This window comes from Aphelocoma coerulescens (genome assembly GCF_041296385.1).
Source record: "Aphelocoma coerulescens isolate FSJ_1873_10779 chromosome W unlocalized genomic scaffold, UR_Acoe_1.0 ChrW_unloc_scaf_5, whole genome shotgun sequence".
NCBI lineage: Eukaryota > Metazoa > Chordata > Aves > Passeriformes > Corvidae > Aphelocoma > Aphelocoma coerulescens.
In genome coordinates, this window is record NW_027184084.1 from 2071187 (window position 1) to 2097658 (window position 26472).

General features: G+C 43.6%; 1 protein-coding gene across 1 annotated transcript in view; it reads left to right on the plus strand.

The window, feature by feature from the left end:
* LOC138102919 (small conductance calcium-activated potassium channel protein 2-like) overlaps positions 1-26472 on the plus strand; it is an 827954-nt gene that overhangs the window by 776990 nt on the left and 24492 nt on the right. Inside the window, exons 6-8 of the mRNA XM_069000710.1 lie at positions 20351-20461; positions 21975-22102; positions 25672-25741. Of these exons, the coding sequence (XP_068856811.1) occupies positions 20351-20461; positions 21975-22102; positions 25672-25741 (309 nt within the window). The remainder of the gene's footprint in view (positions 1-20350; positions 20462-21974; positions 22103-25671; positions 25742-26472) is intronic.

Here is a 26472-nt window from a genome sequence, read left to right on the forward strand (position 1 = left end):
AAGCCGGCAAGCTCAGTCACAGTGCCGAAGCAAAAAAAAAAAACCAACCAACCAACCAAAAAAAAAAACAAAACAAAACAAAAAACCAAAATGAAACAAACAAACAAAAAAAAACCCACCAAAAAAAACCAAAAAGAAGCAGGCAAAACCCACAGGAAGAACAGCAGGATCCCTGGTCAGAGATACCGGCTGCGTGTGTCCTGTCAAACAGCCTACGCTGAAAGAGGAAGGGCTGCCTCTCACCCCACCCCCAACTCTCTCCGGAAACCCCGGGTTGGCTCCCATTCTTCTCGATAGCCCCAGAGCCAGGGAGAATGGGGGGTGGGGCGAGGGCAGCAGCCACTCCAGGCACAAACAGATCAAAAACCCCAAACACGGTATGGGATAATAAACCATGCCCAAGACACAAGGGTAAGTCTTCCTTGCTGCACACTTTGCTTATGATTTCTGGGACCTGGGAGTCCTGAAGACTGGTCTTGCTTGTAAAGACTGAGGCAAAAAAGGCATTTAGTACCTCAGCCTTTTCCATGTCCTGTGTCACCAAGGCCCCCATCCCATTCAGCAGTGGGCCGACATTTTCCCCAGCCTTCTTTTTGTCACCTATGTACTTACAGAAGCCCTTCTTGTTGTCTTCAACATCCCTTGCTTGGAAAACATCTCTGTATTACTCCCAGGTTTCCTGTCCCTGCTTCTACCCTCTGTATACTAAATTTTTTTATGTGTGAGTTCTGCCAGGAGCTCCTTGTTCATCCATGCATGTCTCCTGGCATTTTTCAAACACTGAATCATAGAATAGCCCAGGTTGGAAGTGACCTCAAAAGATCATCTGGTCCAACAGATCATGGGAAAGGGAGCCTAGAAGGAATTATCTAGTATACTCTCCAAACACCCTAGCATGCTGATTTCCCAGAAAGAATCTGTTGGAGTTTTCTTTACCATAATGGTGCCTTGCAGGCACTTCCTTGCTTACATGCAACTGTTAGAGGTGACCCTTTTTAAGCCCTAATTTCTTTATGTTGCATTCCCTCTCAGTCATGTCACTCCAGGCATTTTGCTCTTGACCCTATCACTCCTTTACAGGACTGCTGGTTACTTCCTCACCTGTCTTCCTAGTTTAAAGTTCTCCTTACTAGGCCAGCCATCCTACTGGCAAAGATATCTTTTCCCCACTTGGTGAGGTGGAGCCCATATTTCCCAAGCACACCTTCATGCTCAGAGTCCCATGGTCATAGAAACCAAAAGCCTGTTGCTTAGACAAGCTCCTCAGCCAATTGTTGACATGCTGTATCAATGCCTGTCTTGGTTTGAAAGACAGGTGTCTGCCAAGGAAGGCAGGAACCTCCCTTGTAATGGAAAATATGAACCCCTTCCCTCCAAATTATTATAACTTTGAAATTACAGTGCTTTCAGGCAAAGATATGGGAAAAGGAATAACAGTTCTTTACTAGAATATATATATAAAACAAGGCAAACAAACAACAACAACAGCAGCAGCAACAAACAGGAAAAAAACAGACTCAATGACCCAATGACAGCCTTCTCTTGGCTGTCAAGCACTTTCCCCTTTGGTGTGGTTATGGTGACAGCTAGCAGGGGTGCTGTTGGTTCCTGGAGTGTCAGGGCAGGTGTGATGATTCCCCCACAGCTGCAGGGGGACCTGTGGCATGAGCTCAACTGCCTCTCTGCATGTGGTTAATGGCAAGTGAGCCAGTGGAAGAGAGAGAAAAGGGGCTTCCTTTACAAATTCACAGGGGCAGCCGGTCTTGGTGCCCCTCCAAATGGCGAAATGGGCTGTAGCAGGAACCTCAGAGCATCAAGCTGGAAAGGCAGAGGCGGGCACACCCGGGGTGACAAACAAAATGTAGCAGAAACTCAGCAGCTGTAGCAGCAGCCACAGGGTGTTCCTGTGGGCATGGGGTATTGGGTTACAGTGTAGCGAAAAACCTGAAGCAGCGGCAGAAGACAGTGGGGCTGGGCAGCAGCAGCCAGACTCCGGAAAACAGCTGAGGGGGAGGGGCTCAGGGTCCCAGGTTTTCCCCTGGGGCACCCGAGTAGATGGTGAGGGTCTGTAGTGGTTTAGTTCAAAAATCCATTACTTACTTATTTTCCTTCTGTGAGATAAGAATTAGGAGAAAGCAAAGCAGGCACAAAACTTTAAAGAACATAAAGTTCATTAGCAGAACTAAAAGAAGAAAAAAAAGTCAGAAATAAACTTTCAGAACACATCTCCTCCCCCCACCTCTCCTCTCCCGCTGACAACGTAAAGAGACAAAACACGGGATTTTTCCAGTCAGTTTGCCACCTCTATACTAGTCTTTCTTAAGTTCACTTAGGGAGAGGAGTCTCTCCTGCTCATGCTATGGAGACATCTCCACAAGAAACAGTTCTCTCATGGCTTCAATGTCACATCCAGACAGCCGCCTGGGATGGTTTTCTGCTCGCATGTGAAAGTCCCTTTCCTCGACTTACAGCTTTCCCCACAACTATTTTCGAGGGTTCAAGCTTTAGCTAATGGGGTACCATTTTAAGGATGAGCTGTTCAGAAGCAAAAGTTTCCGTCATCTATCTCTGGGATCATCTTCATCTCTAGGAACAGAGGTCTTCTTCCCTGGGAGCAAGGGTCTTCATCACTTTCATCTCTCTCTGTTCAAGCTTCTCATCAAATCACAGCTACTTCAACATTTGCTCATTTCATCACAGGTACCTTTGCTCATGATTACAGTTTGAACGCTCCACCCCCCCCCCCCCATGCTTTCATGAAATTACAATGCGTACTCTGATGTATCATAGTTCATCACCATAGCTTTACAACAGAATTTCAGCTTCTAGGTTTGAAGCATCTCCTCTTTCTCCTCTCTCTGGGCTTCAGCTCTTCCTTCTTCACTGACTGGTATGTCTATGGTGTTTTCTTCACGTGCCTTCACCTTTCCCCTTCCTCTGACTTGGGAGAGGATTGATGTCTGCAGGCTTCATCTGTTCTGGAGAATCTTACAGCACTAAGAGAGTTAATCTCACCTAGGCCTTGCAGCTGGAATTTGCCTTTTGCTGTTGGTCACCTAATCTCTCCTGGGCAGCGGCCGGAGCTCATTTCAGTGTAGCATTTTGTTATAAATAAAGTATGTAATTCATGCTATTATGTATAAAACTGGAATGTAATCAGACCATGTAGAGACAGAGTTTCAAAATCCCTCCACCAGCCTGGCTGAGAGAAAAATTTCACAACACTAAAAGAAGTTCTCTCACAATAAGTGAGGATTCCACCCAGGTGGGGTTAGATCTTATCACTGGGACATTTGCACCATGACAACTTGATCACCACACTCTGATCTAAAAATAACTGTTCCGGGAACCAGAGATGGCCCTTCCATCACCAGAAATGGCCCACTCATCACCCAGGATGGACAATTCATCAGACCCAGGAAAGGCTTTGTGCAGCCCAACTCTGAGACAAGAAAACTTCATTAATATGCTAAAATTAAGAGAAGAATATAATTAATTCGGACTCTGCCCAAAAACTGTATAAGAAGGGACCAGCCGAAGCAGCATCCATGAACTTGGGAGGTCTGGTGCGATAAAGGTCAGATCTATGCATGTTCACTCAGCTCCAACCCCGGGCTCAGAGCTGCTTTTCTCGATTGTGGCTTTTGAGACCGATATTTCGGTCGCATAATAAATGTTATTTCTTTATAAATTTTGATTGGGCAATTCTGTTTATCCCAATTTCATTTCAGCAGCCGCACTAGGAGGAGGCCTGGACGAGCCGTGCTGTGGGGTTGCCTGCACAGAGCAGGGCTGCGGGTGGAACAGGGCCATGCAGCTCCAGGATGGCTGTCTCCTGGCTGGCCCAGCCCGGCCCACACTGAGGGGGGGCTGCGCCGGCTGTCCAGCGAGCAGAAGCGGCTGAGATCTTAGCCAAGCCGCGCCACGGCTGGCCCGGCCAGGCCGCGCCGAGCAGGGCCCAGCCCGGCCCCACTGGGCTGCGCCACGGGCCCCCCAGTTACCTGCCAAAAAGCTGGAAGCAAGAGAGCTTTCCCGGGGTTTGTTCGTTCTTAAATGTGAAAAACGAGGTTCACTTTCCTGTTAGGATTTAAAAGTTTAATAAAGGATAATAGGGGACAAAGACAATAAAGCAAAATTCACAGCGCCGGGTGCTTTGGCACTGTCATAGGTTAGCAAGCATAGTCCCGGAAGGGATGTCCTTGCTAAGGGGTGCTTACAGCTTCCTCTGGGACCTGATAGAACCTATCAGCTGGCCAGTTTGAATATGGACAATTCTTTAAGCCACTTAAAATTGTGACCGCCTCTGTGATCCACATTTAAGAACAGACATACTCCCCCCCAGCTCTCTCTCTCGTTTCCGGTGCTGGGACAGGTGGCTGCGGGCCCCATGTGGGGGCCAGCGGGCCCGGCCCAGGACCTGCTTGAGCCAGGTCGGGCCGGGCCACGGCCATCCTGGAGTAGATGGACCTGTTCCAGCCATGGAACCCTCTCCACTGCCTTGCCGTGGGCAGCCGGAGTGGCTTGGCTCTCCCCCCTCTCCACTTCGATAAGAAAATTCAACATTCCAACTGCAAAGCTGCAAGGCTGAGGTGAGATTAACCCTTCTATTGCTGTGAAGAGCTGAAAACCTGAGGGAAGAGAAAGAGGAGATGCTTAAAGCTGAAAGTCTGTTGTGAAGCTATGATATATCAGAGTATCCCGTTGTAATTTCATGAAGATATGGGGGGTGGAGTGTTCAGCTCGTAAGCAAAAGCACCTGCGCTGAGATAGGCAGATGCTGACGCAGCTGTAATTTCATGAGAAGTTTGGACAGGGAGAGATGGACCAGATGAGGACTTTTGCTCCAAATGGGAAAGGAGAAAACCTCAGTTCCTAGAGATGCTCCCAGAGATAATTCTAGTCTTGAAGATAAGAAAGACCCTTTGCTCCCTGGGAAGGAGAAGGGCCTCTGTTTCTTTGTTTCTGAATGGCTCAACCTTAAAATTGTACTCCAAAAACTTCAAGAGTGGACCCTCGAAAGCAGTTGTGGGAAAAGCTGCAAGTCGGGGGAAGGGACTCACATCGCAAGCAGAGAGACTCCTCTTCCTAAATGGACTGAACAATATTTGGAAGTGGGCGGCTGTCTCGTTGTGATAATGTGTTCATAGCACGAGCAAGAAGAGACTTCTCTTTCTAAATGGATTGAACAAGGTTATTATGGAAGTAGTAAACAGACTGAACATCTTAAGGGTTGTCTTTTTACATTGTCAGTGGGAGAAGGGAGGAAGGTGGGGGAAGGAGGAGAGTTCTGAAGGTGGTATAATTTTTTTTCCCCTCTTTTAGGTCTGTTAATAAACTTCTTTATATTCTTTCAAGTTTGGTGCCTGCTTTGCATTTCTCCTAATTCTTATCTCACAGAAGATAAACAGTAATGAGTATTTTGGACCAAACCACTACACTAAATTGGTGTTTCCGCCTGGTTACAAACCCAACCCCCTACAGGCACTCAGCCAAGAGCACACCTGTTTTTGTGGAGACACCCTTTACATACCTGTCCTATTGCATCAGCCTAGTGCATATTCATAATCAGTTATGCATATTCAAACTTTTCCCCAAACTAGTTTACATGTTCCAGGAACTGTTTAGCATGTCTCCTCCTTGGATCCGCCTTTTTAGAGCATGCACATTTCTTGGCTGTGGTTTTAGTCAGTTTTTATTATCACCCCCAGAGTGAGCTTTGGTCCATGGTTTCTGCAGACAGTAGTTGCTGATAGTTGGCATGTCAGTAGCACGGGTCTTCATCACACGTTCATTGGATGTTATCCAACCAAGCAGACAGCTCAATTACTACAAGCATAACTATATTAGCTATTTCACTATTATGTCTAAGTTTAGTTCATGACAGAGATAAAGGCATTAGTAATTTTTACAAAAGTATATCTTTATAACAAAGCTACTTTAACATTATATAGCATCTATTTTAACATTTGTAGAAAGCCAATATTATAATATGTATCTATCACATTAAATGTGGATCACAGAGGCGTGTTAAGCTTCTTAAGTGGCTTAACAAAGTTGCCAATATTCAAACTAGCCAGCTGATTGGTTCTGTCGGGTCTAGAGGACGCTGTAAGCACCTCTTTGCAAAATAATCACTTCCGTGGCTGATGGAGCCCTCCTTAACTAAAAACCCAAACTATGCTAAACCATGACAGGGTCCTTCCCAGTGAGGTCAGGTGTTAATAAGGTCCCAGTTCAATGGCCGCTCTTATGAGCAAAGGCTCACTCACAGTAAGGAAGAAGCAGTAAAAGATGGAACTCCGTGGTGGCAGCAAATTCTCCCCACAGCAGCAATAGCACCGTCTCCTCCTCTGGTCCCAGTCCCGAGACCGAGAGAGACAGGACCCGAGTCCAGTCCCTCACATACCAGCCAAAATCTTGTGGTGTCTCTGCCCTTCCCAAGAGAAAGCCCCTCAGCTAAGAGAGTGCAGCCAGCTCCTCCTTGGCTACACCTTTTGTCTCTCTTAAGTACTGTCATTATCATCTCTTAGGCAACATATGAGAAAAAATTCCCTGAGAAAGAAAAAAAAAGAAAAATCCTAACCAACAGTGCCTTCCTCCTTACACCCTTTCCCCTCACCAACAGGATTGAGGAGAATACCACCTGGGACTCCATGCCCCTGGCTATCACCCCTAAAGCTCAGTTGTCACTTTCGATACTCACCTGTTTGCCCCAGGCATTATCATTGGTGCCTTCATGGAAGACGAGCAGGGGGTAATAGTCAGAGGGTTGAACAAGCTTCATGTAATGTCTCCATGACATCCTAGTTCCAGGCCCCCAACATGCAAGAAACTTCTCTAGAAATTAAGTCAGGTCAGCAGATCAGTGCCACTGTCTCCTACAGCAGGGAGTCACTCATCACTATCACTCACCACTTTCTGGTGGTCTTGCATGGTTGAGGGTCAGTTGGTCATGAGATAAAACCAGTTTAAAAAGAATGACAGCAATAGTAACAACAACAGCAAGAGCAATCTCTTGCAACAAAACTAAAAGAAAAAAAAGAGAGAGAAAAATAAAAATAAACCCCAAGAAAGACAAGTGATACAAACAAAAGCAATTGCTCACCACCAGCAGACTCATTCCCAGCCAGTTTCTGAGAAGCAGCCCCCCCACCAACCTCTCCCCCCTAGTTTTATTGCTGAGCATGACATCATATGGTCTGGAATAGCCCTTTGGTCAGTTGGGGTCAGCTGTTCCAGCTGTGTCCCCACCCAACTTCTTGTGCATCTCCAGTGTACTTGCTGGCAGAGTAATGTGAGCAGCAGAAAAGGCCTTGGCTCTGTGTAAGCACCACTCAGCAATAGCTAAAATATCCCTGTGTTATCAACACTGTTTTAGGCACAAATCCAAAACATAGCCCCACACTAGCTTCTATGAAGAAAATTAACTCTACTCCATCCAAAACCAGCACAATTATTTATTTTAAACTAGTACAAAAATTCACTTTAAAACGGAATAAAAGGAATGGTATTGGAAACTATGAAATCCAGTAATGTAAAGAAAGACATTTTAGATGTCATACATGAAATCCCTATTTGTGCTTGGTCTTTGCATATTAAGTGCTTTAATTAATTTGAGCTTAATATTTTTAAATTGAATGTTAAATCAATCCATCAGTCCAGGTACACTAATCAAGTTTTTATGGTCTTCCTGTGTTTACTGTATACTTTTACAAGTGTTTTAAGATGTGTTGGATGTATTTTTTTGTTTTACTTGTATCTTGGTTTCAAGGCAGATTTTAAAAACCCCAGTTGCAACAAACAGCCCAGCCCCCATAAGCACATGACCCTTATCTCAACTAATATCACCCCTCTGACCAGGAAGAGCCATTGGTGGACAGAGATGGTCTGTCAAGGGGAAAACACCAATCACCTTGAACCAAAGGGGTGGGCTGTGGGCGGACTGTGGGCGGAGAAAAAGCTATAAAAGAAAGCAAAAGAAAGACACGTGCTCTCATTCTCCCTTCCTCTCCAGCTTGCTAAGGCAGTGCTGGAGAAACCTACCCCTTTCTAGGGGCTTTTAGAAATAGATTTCTTTTTGACCAGCCTAGACTGCAAGTTTGTTTTTTTTTTTTCTCTCTACCTGAGGTTCAGAGCTGTCTTAAGCCTAAAGTTCCTGAATCCCTGCGCTCCTGGGGCATACTTCTCAAGCCATCAGGATCCCAAATTTTTATGTTTTGTTAGTTTTTTGCAATTTTTCAATTTTTCTGTTTTAATAAATTGTTTTAATTTCTACAAAGAGTTGTCTCATTCCTCACATAGATTTTTATTCAAATGATGCCATGAAGATTTTTTGCCTTTTCTTTTATACCCCTGTTATACCTTTTTACAACTTCTGTATTCCTAGTGCTTTTTGCCTACATTCTTGGACTTGTTTGTCAAGCTAAGAGACTAAACATTTTAGAAGCTTTGTAGCTAGGGATCAGTGTGCCCCAGACCCCAAGGTCCTCTCCAGAACACATTCTGTTCTATCTTTAGAACCATCCAGGGGAAGGTTCCTTGGGGAGGGGGGCTCATTCGAGCCTCTCATTGGGAAATCTTTGATAGATATGCTAATTAGTAAAACCTATAATGTTATACCCGATCTTTTGGGGCATTTTTGAGGGGTGCATTTCGATGCATATGACCTGGACGTGTGCACCCAAGGATCCTTAAAATAAATACCAAGGTAAAATCCCTTTTTCCCTTCTAACTGTGTATGACTCTTGATTTTAAGACCAAGAAAAGGCATCAGTATCATCCTGACTCGCAGTCTTGGGTTGGAACACATCTTGCTTTGCCCCTCTCTTTGCCGGCAAATTACAGAGGGGCTGGAGCCACAATCTAAGACTTGACCAGGACTTTAGGACCCAGCACAGAAAGGCATCATTTAAAAGAGACTTTCTTGAGGTTGAAATAATATGGTAATTTTATTTAGCCTAAGTTCTTTTGGTTAAAAAAAAAAAAGAGCTTCTGCAGTATGTAGTCATGATATAAGAAAAAAAACTGTGCATAAGCATGAATTAATTGAATTCACGTTACTGATTTTCACCTGAATAGGGATATTCAAAAACATAGTGAGTATGTTGCTGCCATTTTAAAGTAACAGCATTTGGATCCCAGGATTTGGGATAATTCACACTTTATTAGTATTTTTAAGGATGCTGAGATCAACACAGGAACCATATAAAAGTGCAGAGCACTGTAACATAAAATATTAATTAGAATATGTACTTGTAAATGGATTTGTCTGGGATGGAGTTCACTTTCCACATAGCAGCCCTCACAGTGCTGTGCTTTTTATTTGTCGCTAGAAAGGTGTTGATAACACACCAATATTTTGGCTATTGCTGAGCAGTGCTCCCACAGCATGGAGACTCTGTTTCCAGCCACTACCCTCACCCTCCCCTCAAACGCCAGTAGGCTGGGATTGGACAAGAGGTTGGGAGGGGACAGAGCCAGGACAGCTGACAGCAACTAACCAAAGAGATATTCCATACCATATGGCATCTGCTTAGCAACAAAAATGAAGAAAAAGGAAGAGGGGAGGGAGGCATTAATTATTAAGGCATTTATCTTCTGGAGTAAGTGCTACAGGTACAGAGGCCCTACTTCCCAGGAAGCAGCTGGACATTGCCTGGTGATGGGAACTAGAGAATAAATCATTCTATCCACAACAACCTGGATAAAGGCTCTCAACAAGCAAGAAACTTCTTTAGACAATAGGTCAGGTCAGCAGATCAGTGCCTCTGTTGCTGAAAACATCAGGATAAATGAAACTGTCTAACACTATTTTTTTAGTATTAGGGAGTAGGCATTACTTTATTCCCAGCCAAGGTGCATAGAGGATAGCTGCAGCCACACATGCCACTTTCAAAACTTGTGACTTATTTATACATTTTTAGCAAAGAAATTAATGTGCATTGGTTCTAAATTACATAATTGTCTTAATTAATTAGTATTCTTGTCCTAGGTTACAATGTAAGATGTGTCCACAAGCATGTATTCTATCACCATCTTCATGAGCTGTTAAAACCAGGTGGGGCAGTGCTCCCTGCCTCCTCCCTCAAGACTATGTCCTGTTAATAGCCCATCAGTGCCTTATCTCATGACTCATCATTCCATTGTGAGATGCTCCACCCAGAGGGAGAAACCAAGCATCCCATCCTGGATATAAACTGCGATTTTTGAAGACCACAGGCAGCCTTTTTCCCACTGGATTTTCCAGAGGACAAGAGCTACATACCTACCACTGGACCTTCTGAGGAAGACCAGATCTTTCTACACAGGATCACTGCTTCAACAGAACCACATCCATTCACTTGAGGAGGACTGCAGCAGACCTTATCGGACTGCTACTGCTACCCTGACTAACAGGGTCAGGTCGTATCTGACTGTCAGTTTAAATCAGTTTTGTTTTTTTTTTTCCTGCCTTATATATATATATATATATTAGTAAAGAACTGTTATTACTATTTCCCATATCTTTACCTAAAAGCCCCTTGATTTCAAAATTATAATAACTCGGAGGGAAGGGGGGTTGCATCTGCCGTTCCAAGGGAGGCTCCTGCCTTCCTTAGCAGACACCTGTCTTTCAAACCAAGGCAATTCTATTCTCTATTGGTTATTAATTTCTTGCTTCTCATGCTAATTAGTCCACATTTTTCTGTCTTTTTATAATTTTATTCTTTTTATTCATTTTATTTTATTTATTACATCTTTTTATCCCAGACAGGGATTTTCTAGCACTCAGGCTGAAATCTCTTTGTTAGTCTCTTCTTTATCTCCTGGTTGCTTCAACATGTACTTGGAGGGCTATAAATTCTGGATTCCAGGTGTCCAGCCTTTAACTCACTCAGGCTTTGTTCATTGAAGCTTATCAGGGTTAGTTTAGGAAAACTAAAAGTTTCAGTGATCTAATAATCTGTCTTGGGGTGACTTTATTATGTGTATCCCATGTCACTGCCCTATGCCCAGAAATTAACTTTGTGCCTTTCTGTGCCTCTAAACTGAGCCTGAGAGGGGGAAGGAAAAAACTGAGCAAAACTTTTTCAAAGCAGTTTGCAGCTTGTTCAAGGTCACACAGAGATATCTTTTTTTTTCCCAGTTGCGGCAGGGAAGGCAGGAGGTACTTGGATTGAGGCTTTCCAGTCAGCTTTTGGCCAGTGGTTCAGCTTCTTTTTCTCTGGAGAGAGACTGAGAGTTGAATTTTTTTTTCCTTCCCTGGAATTTCAGATTTTCTCCCTTTCCTGCTGGACTGCTTCAATATTAGAACACATCAGGAGGACTTTCCACCGAGTGCAGAGGGCCTGGCCCTGGGCCAAGCCCCAGCTCTGAGGAGACCAAAGGGAGGACTCTAACACTTTCCCAGGTTTTTCCTCCACAGCGAAAGATTTTATTATTTAGCACTATTTTCCTTTTCCTATGTGTTTTGGTAAATCAATAGTTTTATCTCCTTCACTTTCCTTTGAGGAAAATTTATTTTTTCCCGAACCTGGTGGGGGAGGGGTGGTTGTGCCTTCTCTCAGAGGATATATTTCTAAATTTGGCCAAAGCAGAACAAATTTAGTGGCACCCCATCTTGGGGCAGTGAAGCTCCGAGCATATGCAGACTCCGTACATGGCCCAACACATGCAAAAATCACAGCTGTGGAAACACGGGTGCAGAAAATGGAAGATAAGATGGAGAAGAGTCTCCAGGAGATGAAAGAGTGCCTTCTCCAAATCTCGACAGTACAGATCAGAGATTCTGATACCAAAAGCGGACATTCCCCAGAGAGAAGGAACATCCCACAAAGTGAGCTGTGGAAATTCCTGTGTGACAGTGGGGAAGACGTGAAGAGGTGGGGTGGACAACTGGCAGCATGAGTGCGTGAATTGAAGGAGTGCAAGTCTCAGAAAGGAAGTTCCACTAAAAAGGAAATAGCTCCAGTTGCCTGTAGCCAAACTGCCGGAAATTATGGAAAAGACGATGGCATGTCCAATTCCCATGAAGGAACCTCTAAGATGCAGGCCCAGGGAAAGAAGGATAACCAGGACTAGAGGGGCGCTGCCTCTAGCCAGGTAGAGGCCAGGGAAAACCGTGTTTTTTGGACTGTGTGGATTCGTTGGCCTGTTACATCAGAACCACAAAAATATGATGCCTTGGTTGACACTGGTGCACAGTGTACAATAATCCCATCGCAGCATGTGGGGGTAGAATCTGTTTCTATTGCTGGTGTAACAGGTGGATCACAAAATTTGACCTTGGTGGAAGCTGAGGTGAGCCTGACCGGAAATGAGTGGAAGAAACATCTCATTGTGACTGGCCCAGAGGCCCCGTGCATTTTGGGCATAGACTTCCTCCGAAGTGGGTATTTCAGAGACCCAAAGGGACTCAGGTGGGCTTTTGGAATAGCTGCTGTGGAGACAGAGGGCATTAAGCAAGTGAACACTTTGTCCGGGCTATCAGAGAACCCATCTGCAGTCAGCCTTCTGAAGGTGGAAGAACAAAGAGTAACAATTGCTACCTCAACAGTGCACTGCTGACAGTACCGGACAACTCGAGATGCTGTGATTCCCATCCACAAGATGATCCGTGAGCTGGAGAGCCAAGGGGTGGTCAGCAAGACCCACTCACCCTTCAACAGCCCCATTTGGCCTGTGCGCAAATTGGAAGGAGAATGGAGATTGACTGTGGACTATCGTGCCTTGAATGAAGTGACTCCACTATTGAGCGCTGCTGTGCCCGACATGTTGGAGCTCCAGTATGAGCTGGAGTTGAAAGCAGCAAAGTGGTATGCCACTATTGACATTGCCAATGCATTTTTCTCCATTCCTTTGGCAGCAGAGTGCAGGCCTCAGTTTGCTTTCACCTGGAGGGGTGTGCAGTACACCTGGAACCGACTGCCCCCAGGGTGGAAGCACAGTCCCACCATCTGCCATGGACTGATCCAGGCTGCACTAGACAAGGGTGAGGCTCCAGAACATCTGCAGTACATTGATGATATCATTGTGATGGGGAACACCACAACAGAAGTGTTTGAGAAAGGAGAGAAAGTTATCCGGATTCTCCTGGAAGCTGGTTTCGCCATCAAGAAGAGCAAAGTCAAGGGACCTGCTCAAGAGATCCAGTTCCTGGGAGTGAAGTGGCAAGATGGACGGCGTCAGATTCCCACTGAGGTCATCAATAAGATCACTGCAATGTCTCCACCAACCAACAAGAAGGAAACACAAGCTTTCCTAGGCACCATAGGCTTTTGGAGGATGCATATTCCTGAGTACAGCCAGATTGTGAGTCCTCTTTACCTGGTTACCCGCAAGAAGAACGATTTCCACTGGGGCCCTGAATAGCAACAAGCCTTCACCCAGATCAAGCAGGAAATCGCTCACGCCGTAGCCCTTGGCCCAGTCAGGACAGGACCAGAGGTGAAGAACGTGCTCTACTCTGCAGCTGCGAGCCATTGCCTGTCCTGGAGCCTCTGGCAGAAAGTGCCTGGTGAGACTCGAGGTCGACCACTGGGATTCTGGAGCCGAAGCTACAGAGGGTCAGAAGCCAACTACACTCCCACAGAGAAGGAAATCTTGGCAGCCTATGAAGGAATCCAAGCCGTCTCAGATGTAATTGGCACTGAAGCACAACTCTTCCTGTCACCCTGATTACCAGTGCTGGGGTGGATGTTCAAAGCAGAGGTTCCCTCTACCCACCATGCCACCAATGCCACATGGAGCAAATGGATTGCTCTCATCACACAGCACGCCTGTATCGGAAAACTGAATCGCTCTGGGATTTGGAAATAATCACAAATTGGCCTGAAGGTGAAAACTTTGGTCTCACTGATGAAGAAGAACAAGAACAAGTGACATGTGCTGAAGAAGCTCCACCGTACAACCAACTGCCATCAGAAGACACACGCTGCGCTCTTTTAACCGACCGTTCTTGTCAAATCGTAGGGATGAAAGGAAAGTAGAAAGCAGCTGTATGGAGTCCCACACGACGGGTTGCAGAAGCTACTGAAGGAGAAGGCGGATCAAGCCAACTCGCTGAACTCAAAGCTGTTCAACTAGCCCTGGACATTGCTGAAAGATAGAAATGGCCAAAGCTCTACCTCTACACTGATTCATGGATGGTAGCCAATGCTCTATGGGGATGGCTGGAAAAGTGGGAAAAAGCTAATTGGCAGCATAGGGGAAAAATAATGTGGGCTGCTGAAGAGTGGAAAGACATTGCTGCCCGAGTAAGAAAGCTGGTTGTGAAAGTCCGCCATGTAGATGCCCATGTCCCCAAGAATAGGGCTAATGAAGAACACCAAAACAACAAGCAGGTAGATCAGGCTGCAAAGATAGAGGTGTCACAGATAGACTTAGATTGGAAACATAAAGGAGAGTTGTTCCTAGCTTGATGGGCCCATGATGCCTCAGGCCATCAGGGCAGAGGTGCCACCTATAAGTGGGCACGAGATCGAGGGTTGGATCTAACCATGGACAGTATCTCCCAGGTTATCCATGACTGTAAGACATGCGCTGCGATCAAGCAGGCCAAGCGGGTGAAGCCCCTGTGGTATGGTGGGCGGTGGTCCAAATACAAGTATGGGGAGGCCTGGCAGATTGATTACATCACACTGCCTCAAACCCGCCAAGGCAAGCGCTATGTGCTCACGATGGTAGAAGCCACCACTGGATGGCTAGAGACCTACCCTGTGCCTCACGCTACAGCCCGGAACACCATCCTGGGCCTTGAGAAGCAAGTCCTTTGGAGGCATGGTACCCCTGAGAGAATTGAATCTGACAATGGGACTCATTTCAAGAATAGCCTTATAAACACCTGGGCTAGAGAACATGGCATTGAGTGGGTGTACAACATCCCTTACCATGCGCCAGCTGCAGGCAAAGTGGAACGGTGAAATGGACTGCTTAAAAATCACTTTGAAGGCACTAGGTGGAGGAACTTTCAAAAATTGGGAACAGCATCTGGCAAAGGCCACCTGGTTAGTTAACACCCGAGGTTCCACCAATAGAGCTGGTCCAGCCCAATCTGAATCCCTGCATACAGTAGATGGAGATAAGGTCCCAGTAGTGCATGTCAGAGGTCTGTTAGGAAAGGCTGTGTGGATGAATTCTGCCCCGAGTACAGACAAACCCACCCGTGGGGTTGTCTTTGCTCAGGGACCTGGTTGCACATGGTGGGTAATGCAGAAAGATGGAACAACACGTTGTGTACCACAGGGAGATCTGATTGTTGTATGAAAACCACCTGCAGCATGAAATGCTTGTATACCCCTGCTTGCTGCTTGTCACTGTCACTGTTCATATATAGTGTGTATATATATATGTATTAATGTGGGTGTAGAATTAGAATATCTTAGTTTGGGCATTGAGCCAACAATATGGGATAAGGGGTGGAATGTCTTGGGGTGACGTTATGATGTGTATCCCATATCGCTGCCTATGCGCAGAAATTAATTTTTGTGCCTTTCTATGCCTCTAAACTGAGCCTGAGAGGGGTAAGGAAAACGCTGAGCAAAACTTTTTCAAAGCATTTTGCAGCTTGTTCAAGGTCACACACAGATAGCAATTTGTTTCCAGCTGCGGCAGGGGAGGGACGAAGCACCCAGCTGGCTGCTTCCAGGACAGTTTGTTTTGGCCAGTGGTTCAGCTGTTTTTTCTCTGGAGAGAGACTGAGAGTTGAATTTTTCCTTCCCTGGAATTTCGGATTTTTCCCTTTTTCTACTGGACTGCTTGATTGCTTTAACATCAGAGCACATCGGGAGGACTTTCCACCGGGCACAGAGGGCCTGGCCCTGGGCCAAGCCCCAGCTCCGAGGAGACCAAAGGGAGGCCTCGAACACTTTCCCGGGTTTTTCCTCCACAGCGAAAGATTTTATCATTTAGCATTATTTTCCTTTCCCGTGTGTTTGTTAAATAAATAGTTTTATCTTCTTCACTTTCCTTCGAGGAAAATGTATTTTTCCCGAACCTGGTGGGGGAGGGGTGGTTGTGCCTTCTCTCAGAGGATATATTTCTAAATTTGGCCAAACTGGAACACCAGGCCTTCCTTATTTCCCCTTTCTAGTCAGTGCGAACACCACCAGACTGCGACCACTTCTCAAATATGATGGATAGTGGCTTAGCCACTTCTTCTACCAGTTCCCTCAGGACCCATGGATTTATCTCATTGGGTCCCATGGACTTGTGCACCTTCAGGTTCTTTAAATGGTCTCGAACCTGGTCTTCTACAGCAGGCATTTCTTCATTCTCCCAATCCCTGCTTTCACCTTCTGCAACTCAGGCGGTGTGTCTGGAACACTTGCTGGTGAAGGCTGAAGCAAAAAAAGTCCCTGAGTACCTCACCCTTCTCCATGTCCTGGGTAACCAGGTCTATCATATCCTTCCCTAGTCTTTTTTATCACTGATGTACCTAAAGAAGCTTTTTTGTCACCCTTGATGTCCTTGGCCAGATTTACTGTCGGGGTCTCCTCCCCCTGCCATGTAGCCCTGGGAGAGGGGCCCTGAGGGAACAGAGATGGGGTTTCCTAGCCCCTGGTCAGCCTCGTTCCCCATTGATTGTTTTGTGTTTCCCTGCGCTGGGAAGGACCCTGGGGTCCCGTGACTGTAAGAGTTCCTCGGCAGAGCTCCGGCCACGCAGATGGGGAAATAAACCTCTCTGAAACATCTACCAAGAATCTGTCTATATATATTTCTTTCCACAGGACTCCTTGTTTGGTGCATCGTGTTGCAGTATCCCCGCTGCAACAATTTACTTCTGCCAATGCTTTAGCTTTCCTAACCAAATCCCTGGCCATGTCTCTGTATTTCTCCCAGGCTCCCTTTCCCTGCTTCCATCCTCTGTAGGCTACCTGTTTATGTTTAAGTTTGTCCAGGAGCTGCTTGTTCATTCATGCAGGCCTCTTGGCATTCTTCCCTGACTACTTCTTTGTAGGGATGCATTGTCCCTGAACCTGCAGGAAACAATCCTTGAATATCATGTAGCTCTCTTGGGCCTTTCTTTCCTTCAGGGCTCTATCCCATGGCACTCTACCAAGCAGACCCCTGAAGAAGCCAAAGTCTGCCCTCCTGAAGCCCAGGGCAGTGAGCTTATTGTACATCATCCTCGCTCTCCAAAGGATCTTGAACTCCACCATTTTGTGATTGCAGCAGCCCAGGCTGCCCTTGAGCTTCACATTCCCTACCAGCCCCTCCTTGTTGGTGAGAATAAGGTCCAGCATAGCACCTCTCCTCATTGGCTTCTCTTTTACTTGGAGAAAGAAGTTGTCATCAACACATTCCAGTAACCTCCTGGATTGCTTATGCCCTGCTGTGTTGTCCCATCAACAGATGTCAAGGTGGTTGAAGTCCCCCATGAGGACCAGGGCTGTGAATGTGAGACAGCTCCTATCTGTCTATAGAAGCCTCACTGGCTTGATCTTCCTGGTCAGGAGGCCTGTAGCAGACGACCCACTATGATGTCACCTGTCCCTGTCCTCCCTTTAGTCCCTATCCATAAGCTCCTCATCCATCCTCAGGTGCTCCATGTGATGCCCTAGGTTTTAACTGTTATATTTTTCAAATTCTGTACTGCTTAGTGTGTAACTCTGAAAGATTCTTGTAGCCTGTTAATTTCTGCTCTCTCATGCTAGGTAGACATAACAAAGCCTCTCCAGGCCTGCTCTTCAAGGACATCTAGACCGTTCTAGGCCCAAAAAGTATAAACCAAAGACCCTCTAAGGGGGGCAAGCAGAGGGGAAATTACATCATTAAACTGAAGCTGGAGAATTAACCCTGATATGCAAATGAACCAAACCTATAAAAGTGTGAAGAACTCGTGACCTGTTGTCCATCTTGGGGTCGATCTTGGTAATAGCCTCTGGCTCCCCAGAGGTACCTTTGAAGGCCTTTCAAATAAATACCTACTTTTATTCCTTTACTCCTGTCTAGTCTCTGTTTCTAGGAGGCCTCTTCAGGCATCACATGCACTCCCGCTGTTCATTGACATAGAGGGCAACATGGTCTCCTTGTCTCCTCTGCCTGTCCTTCCTAAAGAGCTTGTATCCTTCCATTCCAATGCTCCAGTCAAAGGAGTCATCCCACCATGTTTCTGTGATGCCAGCAAGATCATACTCCTGCAGGTGTGTGCACGTCTCTAATTCCTCCTGTTTATTCCCCATGCTGTGTATGTTAGCATAGAGGCATTTAAGTAGGGCCCCCAATGAAGCTGACTTTCTGTCTGGAGTGGCTGGAGTTCCTCGGTGCTGTCCTGCTGACCTGCAATCCCTCTTCAGATTCTGGGCATCTCTTGCTGGCTCTGGCATTTAACTGGTATGAGTGGGATTGTTGTCCCAAGTGCAGGCTTGTTACCCAGTGGTCCACACCAATTTGCACACTGAGGTGAGGTATTTCTATTTTCTTATTCTAGTTTGCACAAAGTTGGAAGCCAGGTGGTAAACCCCAAAAGGCTGGGTCCCCGATCATCAAAACTTTACACTATTTATACATTTTAAAAAACAGGCATCAGTATTTATTGATTACAGATTGCATAGCTTTTGCATTAATCAGTACTTAAACCCCTATTTGCTAGCTATAGATCTTGCTTCTCATGCTAATTAGTGTGCAGGCACAGTTCTTCTCTTCAGTTGAGTTGGGGGTCTGTTTTGAGTAGGTGGTCAATGGGTTGGTGGTTGTGATCTGCAACTGCTGAAATTACCTTTTCCCCCAGTTACTGCTCAGTCCTGCTGACTTCACTCCTGCTGGTTCTTGCCCTGACAGCCCATTCATCTTTGGATTCTGTTCCCTTTCCCTTAAAACAAAGGATTAGTCAAGCCTACAAAATTCACAATGCAATTGCTTAATCATAACTGACTAGCTATAGCTACTGATTAACAACTAAAAAAAATTGTAACATTTGGTTCAAATCTTGAGGGGCTCAAATCTTGAGGGGCTCGATATCAGGATGGCATGTCATCCCACACCTTATCACAAGGACTTCTGATGATACACCTCGTCCCTCTTCATATCTAGTGTAAAGCCCTATCAATAAGCCACTCTAGCTCCAGACCCAAGACCCTCTTCCCCCTTTGAGAGACATGAATCCCATCTGATGTCAGCAAGCCTGGTGCCATGTAGGGCATCCTATTGTCAAAGAACCCAAAATTTTTGTGGTGACACCAGCCATGGAGCCATGTATTAATAGACTGGGTGCATCTGTTTCTTTCAGTGTCACTGCCTGCACATGGGAAGAATAGAGGAAAAAATAACCTGTGCTCCCAATTCCCTCACCAACTGTCCCAGGGCCTTGAACTCTCTTTTGATCACCCTTGGATTACTCATTGTGACTTTAAAATTGTTTTGATCGCCCCCTCTGTTTATGCACTAGAAATGGAATGTGTTTGAATTTTCAACTCCTGAAGGTAAAAAAGCAGGACTTTTAAATAATGCTGCTCACCAATTATTTTGATGCCTTGGCAGTTTACCAGTCTGCAATTGCTGACTTCTATTATTATGAACTGAAATAGCTGTAGCATGTTTACCAGGGATCAATCACCTGATGCCTACCATATTTCTACAGTGTTGGGGAGGATGAAAGTTTGGTAAGAAAGTTTCACAGATATGTAGGCTTGGCAGAAAGATCTCTGAATGTAGAAACTGAGGATGAGATAGAAATGAAAGCAAGTTTTGGTATAGAATAAAAGATGTTTTGCTGAAACACTGTTCGCTGAGTAACTGAGAAGGCAAAGGTTGGAGATAAGTTGGAAGGAGATTTTTATGATTAGGACAAAGGTATGTGACTACAAACAAAGGCATGTTTTTCACCAAGTAAATAAGTCTCAAGAAGAGCATAAGTAAATAGAAAACATGTCTTTACCAAAAAAGAGAGATATCGCAGGCAAACGAGACATGTCGATGTGGCAGGTAGAAGAAAGGTCTGAGAATTTTCCACTGTAAGCTTAAATTGTAACTTACTTACTCTTGGGATTGGATAATAATGACTATAATATGGTGATGGTAGTAGTTATGATAGGCTATAGGCAAATGTAAAGGTATTGTGTATGGTGCTTATTGGTTGTTATGTATTAAGATACTCTGCAAAGAAAAGTATAAAATGCTTTTTAACTTGAACAGAAAGGGGCTTCAGGTATGCCTACAAGCTGTAGCTGACAGCTGTAGGGCTGGCTCTGGATACCCACTCCCTGAAATGCTGTAACTTCGCCTATGCAATAAACAGCTTTCAAGAGAGCCGCCTGAAGTCCAGACATCCTTCGTGAAACTTTCTCCTATACTACAGCAAAGGAGAAACTTCCATTAAAAACTCTGCAAAATGCAGTAGTAACATCTTGAGGGTTTGTTTTGTTGTTTTCAGGGTGCTGGGTGCACTGCACTGGTGGTAGCTGTGGTTGCAAGGAAGTTAGAACTTACCAAAGCTGAAAAACATGTACACAATTTCATGATGGACACCCAGCTAACTAAAAGAGTAAGTTACACTTTATATTCACAACTGAAAAGGAAATGTGCATTAAATTTATTTCTGTATTTGTTTTAAATGGTTTCATGCTCCATTCTTTTATCTAACTTTTTCATGGGTGTGATTTTGCAAGGTGCTATGTGGAAGAATTGAATGCCCCGAGCTTCTCTTTGAAGTTGAGGGCAACAGCAGGTTCTCAGATTTTGAGGATTTGAAAATTCTTCTCTAGAGGGTCCTTGCAGCTGAAAGGTAATTGATATAACCAACAGTTAAAAGATGCAAAACTAAAGATATCTATATTAAACTGATATGCTTCCATGCAGCATATGAGAAAATATAGAATTTTAAGGTTTATTCTACTCAGATATCCTTCATATAAATCTAAATATCAGTTTAATACTGTATCCAAGTGGTGTTTTGGTAGTTTCAGACACATGAAACTCAAAGGAAATGAAAAGCAAGCAAAACAAACAACCAAATCTCAGATGTACCTCAGATCACAAATCCATTACACAGATACTAGAGATGTTTCCTCACAGCCTGAAGACAACCACATCTTCTGGAAATGTGAGGGCTAGAGGTCTTGAGGAAGTCTCAAATCTGATTCTGCTTCCATTAAAGTCAGGATCAAAGTCCTTCAGTGCTTTTATGGTTTCAAGTTTTGGAACTGCTGCTGGGAAGAGCTACTGCATAGCATTCCTAAAATGTCTTTATCTATACATTTGGTTAGTTCTGACACTGCATTGACTGGCATGATACAAAGCCAGAGGGAAAGAAAATACAGATCAATAACAAGAACTAGCCTTTGCAAGTAGCCTAGTAATTCTGTCATTAATTATTATTTCATTGAAATTCTTTGTCAATTGCTTTAAAATATTATTGGGAATATTGAAGAGCCTAGGAGGGAACTGTAGGTATTCTTGTGTTTAACATTTTATAGAAAGCCTAATTAAAAAAAAAAAAAATCAAAGCACTCATGAAATATAACACTGGCTACATTTATTGACAAGTTGTTTTTTCATCTCCTCTAAGAATGGTAAGAAAGAAACCAGAATAAGGAAAAATATAAAAATAAAACAAGCAAAAAACCCTTTTCTAACAGCTCTGAAAAGTTATAAGACTGTTAAATTGCTAAGAGAAACAAAGGCAACAATGACAGAACACAAAAGATATAAATCTTATGATCCTATAAAATGCATCAAGTTAATTGCCATACAAATAAGAAATTAATAATCCTTCACTGTAATTTATATTGTCATAAACAACAAATGGCCCTAACTCTTTTCAAAAGGGAGAAGTAATTTCCAGATGGAAAGAAAGTTTGTCCCAATATCACTTTTATAAACAACATGGAAATTGCTCAGCAATTGCTTTCTGGCCTCACTGCTGCAGCTTCTTCATGTACTCACTTCCTACAGTTAAACAGTCTTAAGTGATTTAGAAAGACTTTATATTAGAAAAGAAAAAAAAAAAACCCATTATGCTATTTTTGTCAGCCTGGTGTTTTTCTTTTATGAAACAGGTGAAAAATGCAGCGGCCAATGTACTCAGGGAAACATGGTTAATTTATAAAAGTACAAAGCTGGTTAAAAAGGTAGACCATGCAAAAGTAAGAAAACATCAACGAAAATTCTTGCAAGCTATTCATCAGTAAGTACAATTTTACCTTGTTTTTCCTGTCTGAGCACTGTCTCTCTCTCCTCCCCTCTTGTTCCCTTTTCCTTATTCTCTCTTTTTCTCATTCTGACTCATTTTCTCTCATCCCTCTTCTGGATCTCTTCCTCTCTCAGCTCCACCTCGTTCCCTTCCATACTCTCTCACTACCTTTTAGTGTCTCTTTCTTGCTACATGTCTGTCTCTCCATCTCCCCCACCTCTCTTTCCCTCTCTAAGTTTCTTTCTGTCACAATAGATCTCTCTCTCTCTCTTATTCTGTCATACTCTGTATTGTTCTGTCTTTTCACTCCTTTTTCTTTCTCCCTCTTCCTCCCCCCTCCCTCTTTATCCCTCTCAATCTCTCATATGCCCCTGTTGTTCTCTTTCCCCTTTCCTGGTTTTCTCTCTGTCTCTTTCTCTTGCTTGCTTTCCCCCTTTTATTCTCTGTTTCACTTTTTCTCTCTCTCTCCCTCCCCACCCCCCCATGTTTCTTTCTGACAAAACTGCAAGCACTCCCCTCTTTTACAGTCTTTCGTTCTCTCTTGGTGTCTCTCAGTATCTTTTTGTCTCTCTCCCCCCCCTTTTTCCCCCTCACCACCCTTGCTCTCTTCTCCTTTTCTTTCTCTTGCACACACTCTTCGTCCTCTTTGTGCACTCTTCCTCTTCTGCACACATTCTCCTTCCCTCACACATGCACTCCCTTCCTAGAATTGTGCTCTTGAGTTTGCATTTTCTCTTTCTTTCAGAGTAAGACAAAGTTTTACTGTAGTATCTATTTAGAAAAGAAAATACTCTGGTCATGTGCAGCACAGGGTAATGTCAAATTGTTGAGAGTGTTTGTAAGAGTTTTCTAAGCCACAGTGAGCTAAAATTGTACAGTGATTCAGTTTCACTTCCTTGGACTACATGAGAGAAATAAAAAGACTTTTGTCCCCAGCAGCCACAGACTCATCATAAGGAATATGCAGGACCCATGCTGCTATTTGTCTGTTCTATTTGAGATGCCTATACAGCTCTTTTGCATCACCTGTGAAATGGGTTTTCCATGACATTCTGGGGAGAGGTAGATTGATAAAGATTAATTTTAAATGGATGTTTTTATAATTTCTAAGCATGGATCTGTGTGTGACTGGGGCTGTGAGGAGATCTGGGGGTAGCATCCAGCTGACTCACCTACATTCCTGATAGAAGATATGAACTATTCTACAAACCTTAATTACTATATAATATTTAGCAAACTTTCAGGGTTAAATGTTACTGTGCTCTTTTAGAAAAAAGGCAAAAGAGTCTACAAAAGCTGAGGCATTTTCTGGTAGATAAAAAGGGGATTTTATTAGTTCTGTCATCCTGCTTAGCTTAAAGGATTTGGGAGGAATGGCAGGGGTTGTGGGATAGGTGTCATGTCCTGTATGTCCTTTACTGGACTTGAATCCCTGAGTGCAAAGGTTACTCCATAACATTTAAACCTTGTTATTTATTTTCTGTGTGTGCATGTATATACATTTGTGCATGAAAAGAGGAATCTAAATTTAAAAGCATGGGAGGTTTGATCCACAGCTTTATATATAATTTAACCCTGAAAAGCTTCACAAGTTGTAAAGTGGTGTTCTGCACCTATCTTAAAAATTCATTAATCATGGGGGGGAGGTGTGTGAAGGTGGCACCAGTCATATTTTCCTAGCCATACCAGCCAAGCTTTGAGTATCTATGTTAATATTATATTTCTCTCTTGTCCTTTAGCACTTTGCTACCTATTCCAAAACTTGTTGTATTTAAGCAAGAAAATTGGATAATTTTCTCAGTATGCTGAGAAATGGACCATGGATAGAAACATTGTTCTAGCAGTCTTCTTTCTTCCAGCTGCAGAAGAGTACTGTGTGCAATTTGTTTTCTCTCCCCTTGCATCTTTGAACTTTTCTCAAGGAAACATAGGACCTCTTGGTTGCAAATGGCTCTCTTCTGTCTTTCTGGATTCCTAAGTTTTTTATTGTTTCCCCTCCCTCACCTTCCCAATCATTGGGCTGGAGACAGGAATAAAAGGTGTGAAGTTTCAAGGCCAATTTTATTCAAGAAATCAGAGTAGATAATGATAACAGCCTCAAACTCACAATCACATCCCTCAGAAGTCTAAAAATATTGCCTGTAATTTCTCTCTTCAGCTGATGTCAGCCTTTTTTTCTTTCTCATGCACACTTAATAAGAGGAAGGTGAAATCAGTAGTAAGACTTTATATATTGCAAAAAGAAAAAATAAGCAGGGGATAGTTAATGGGAAGGTGCACCTATTGTGCTCATTTGGTTGTTTTAGTGTATTTTACAGTTTGTCTTCTGTTTTGTCTCTTATTTCAACAAAACGAAAACAGAGCTCGGAAGTAAGTTGTATGAGTTGTTCCTCCCTAAATTTGCAGAATTTACTACAGTTTGCATGCAAAAAAAGAGAATCTTTACTTGTGAACTTCAGTGGTCTGATTGCTGCCATGGACACACAATCCAGAATCATAATCTTTTGCTGTGATAAGTGAAGTACATAAAAATTAAAAAATTGTTTCATATTTCCTTGTAATAAATTTAAGTACAAAGATCTGCCATTTTAATTTTAATTTGGCTGCTGCAGCTAAAGACTTACTGCTACCTAGAGATGTGTTTTCCAGTCTGTGCCATATATATATAAATGAGAACCCACTTATACTTCAGAGATAATTTGCTTATTTTTTAAAATCACATCTAAAAATCACTCGTGTAGTAGTTAATCTGAAAAACATGGAGTTTGATTCAGGGAACACCTAGGAAAGGTCAATTGCATATCTTTCACAGTATGTGCATCACTAATTAATAATAATGCAGCTATCTAAGCATTAAAGAGAAAATGTACCCCTGATTCTTTCATATTTTATAGAGCAGTCCCATTTAAATAGTGCATTGGAAACATATGTCTCATGTAAGTTTTAAATGTAAGCATATTTAAATTCACAAATATTCAGAGTGGTAAGAAAATTAAATGTATCCACAAGTATGTTGGTTATTTGGCTGCTGGTCAGATGGAAGATCTGTTTAAATGTAATGAGAAACTCACTTATCACTGTATTTCCATCAGGTTAAACCAACTGCTAATTCAATCCATTTCTGACAGAGCAGGGCTAATACCTGTATCTAGTCATGTAGGCATGGGAAGATTCTTGATTAGTCACAACATTAATGACAAAAATCATTTGTTTTGTTTCTTCCTATATCTACTTATAACAACACTGAGGCTTTGAGGAACATGTTGGTTTTCATATAGTCTGGATAAATTACGTCCCCTTTTGAATGCAACTTTACCCATGGCAAACAATAGTCTCAAGGACATGACATTTCTCTGCATTTTTTCTTTTGCGGTGTTGAAGACGCATGTTTCTCATTGTACTAGACACATGACCAATTCTGACTTTATACAAAGCACTTGAGGCATTGTCCATGCAGTTATCTGCTCTTGTAAGTTTTACGCATGCTTTTAAAAAGTCCTAAGATGACCACACAGGTGCACATGTGCACACACAAAAATCTGACTTAAAATTCCACTTTTTAGATTAAGAAGTGTAAAAATGGAACAAAGGAAACTGAACGATCAAGCCAACACTTTGGTGGACCTGGCAAAGGTTAGTGGGCAATTATTGTTGCTTTGAATCAACATTTACCCTGTCCAAATGAAGAGCTCATAAGTGAAAATGTTATGAACTATACACGCAAATATTGTTAACAACTTTGTTAATTCTAGAAAATGCAAACATATTTGCTTTGGGTTAACAATTATTAAGTGAAATATCTCGTTTATGGCTCTGACCAAGGTTTGAATGTATCTTTTATTTTTTGAACATTTGGAAAATATTTCATAACTGAAGGGCTGATCCTGAGAGAAGCTGAAGCAGACTGCAGTAACCATGGCAAAAGCTTAGGTTGAACTTTGACTAGGAAATGTTTGTGTAGTCCTGTATTGTGGGATATGCCCAGCCCTTGCCCTGGAGGGATCCCTGCTGAGACAAGAGATTTTGCAATCGCCCAGCAGGACTCCCTGAAAGGGGCAGCCGCTTCTTGGGTCACGGCGAGGAAAAGTGGACCCACAATCCTTTGAGAGACACTATGCAGATCTTTCTGTAACCCATTGGTCCGTCCCAGACCCTCTGTAACCCATTGGTCCGTCCCAGACCCTCTGTAACCCATTGGTCTGTCTCAGACCCTCTGTAACCCATTGGTCCCCCGCTGATCCCCTGTATCCCTATAAAAGCCACCTAGCTCTGTGGGAGGGGGAGAACTCGTCCCTGGCTTCCCCTTCGCCGGAGGGGACCAACAATAAAGCTACCTCTGTGCGGAACCAGCCACACGGGCCTCT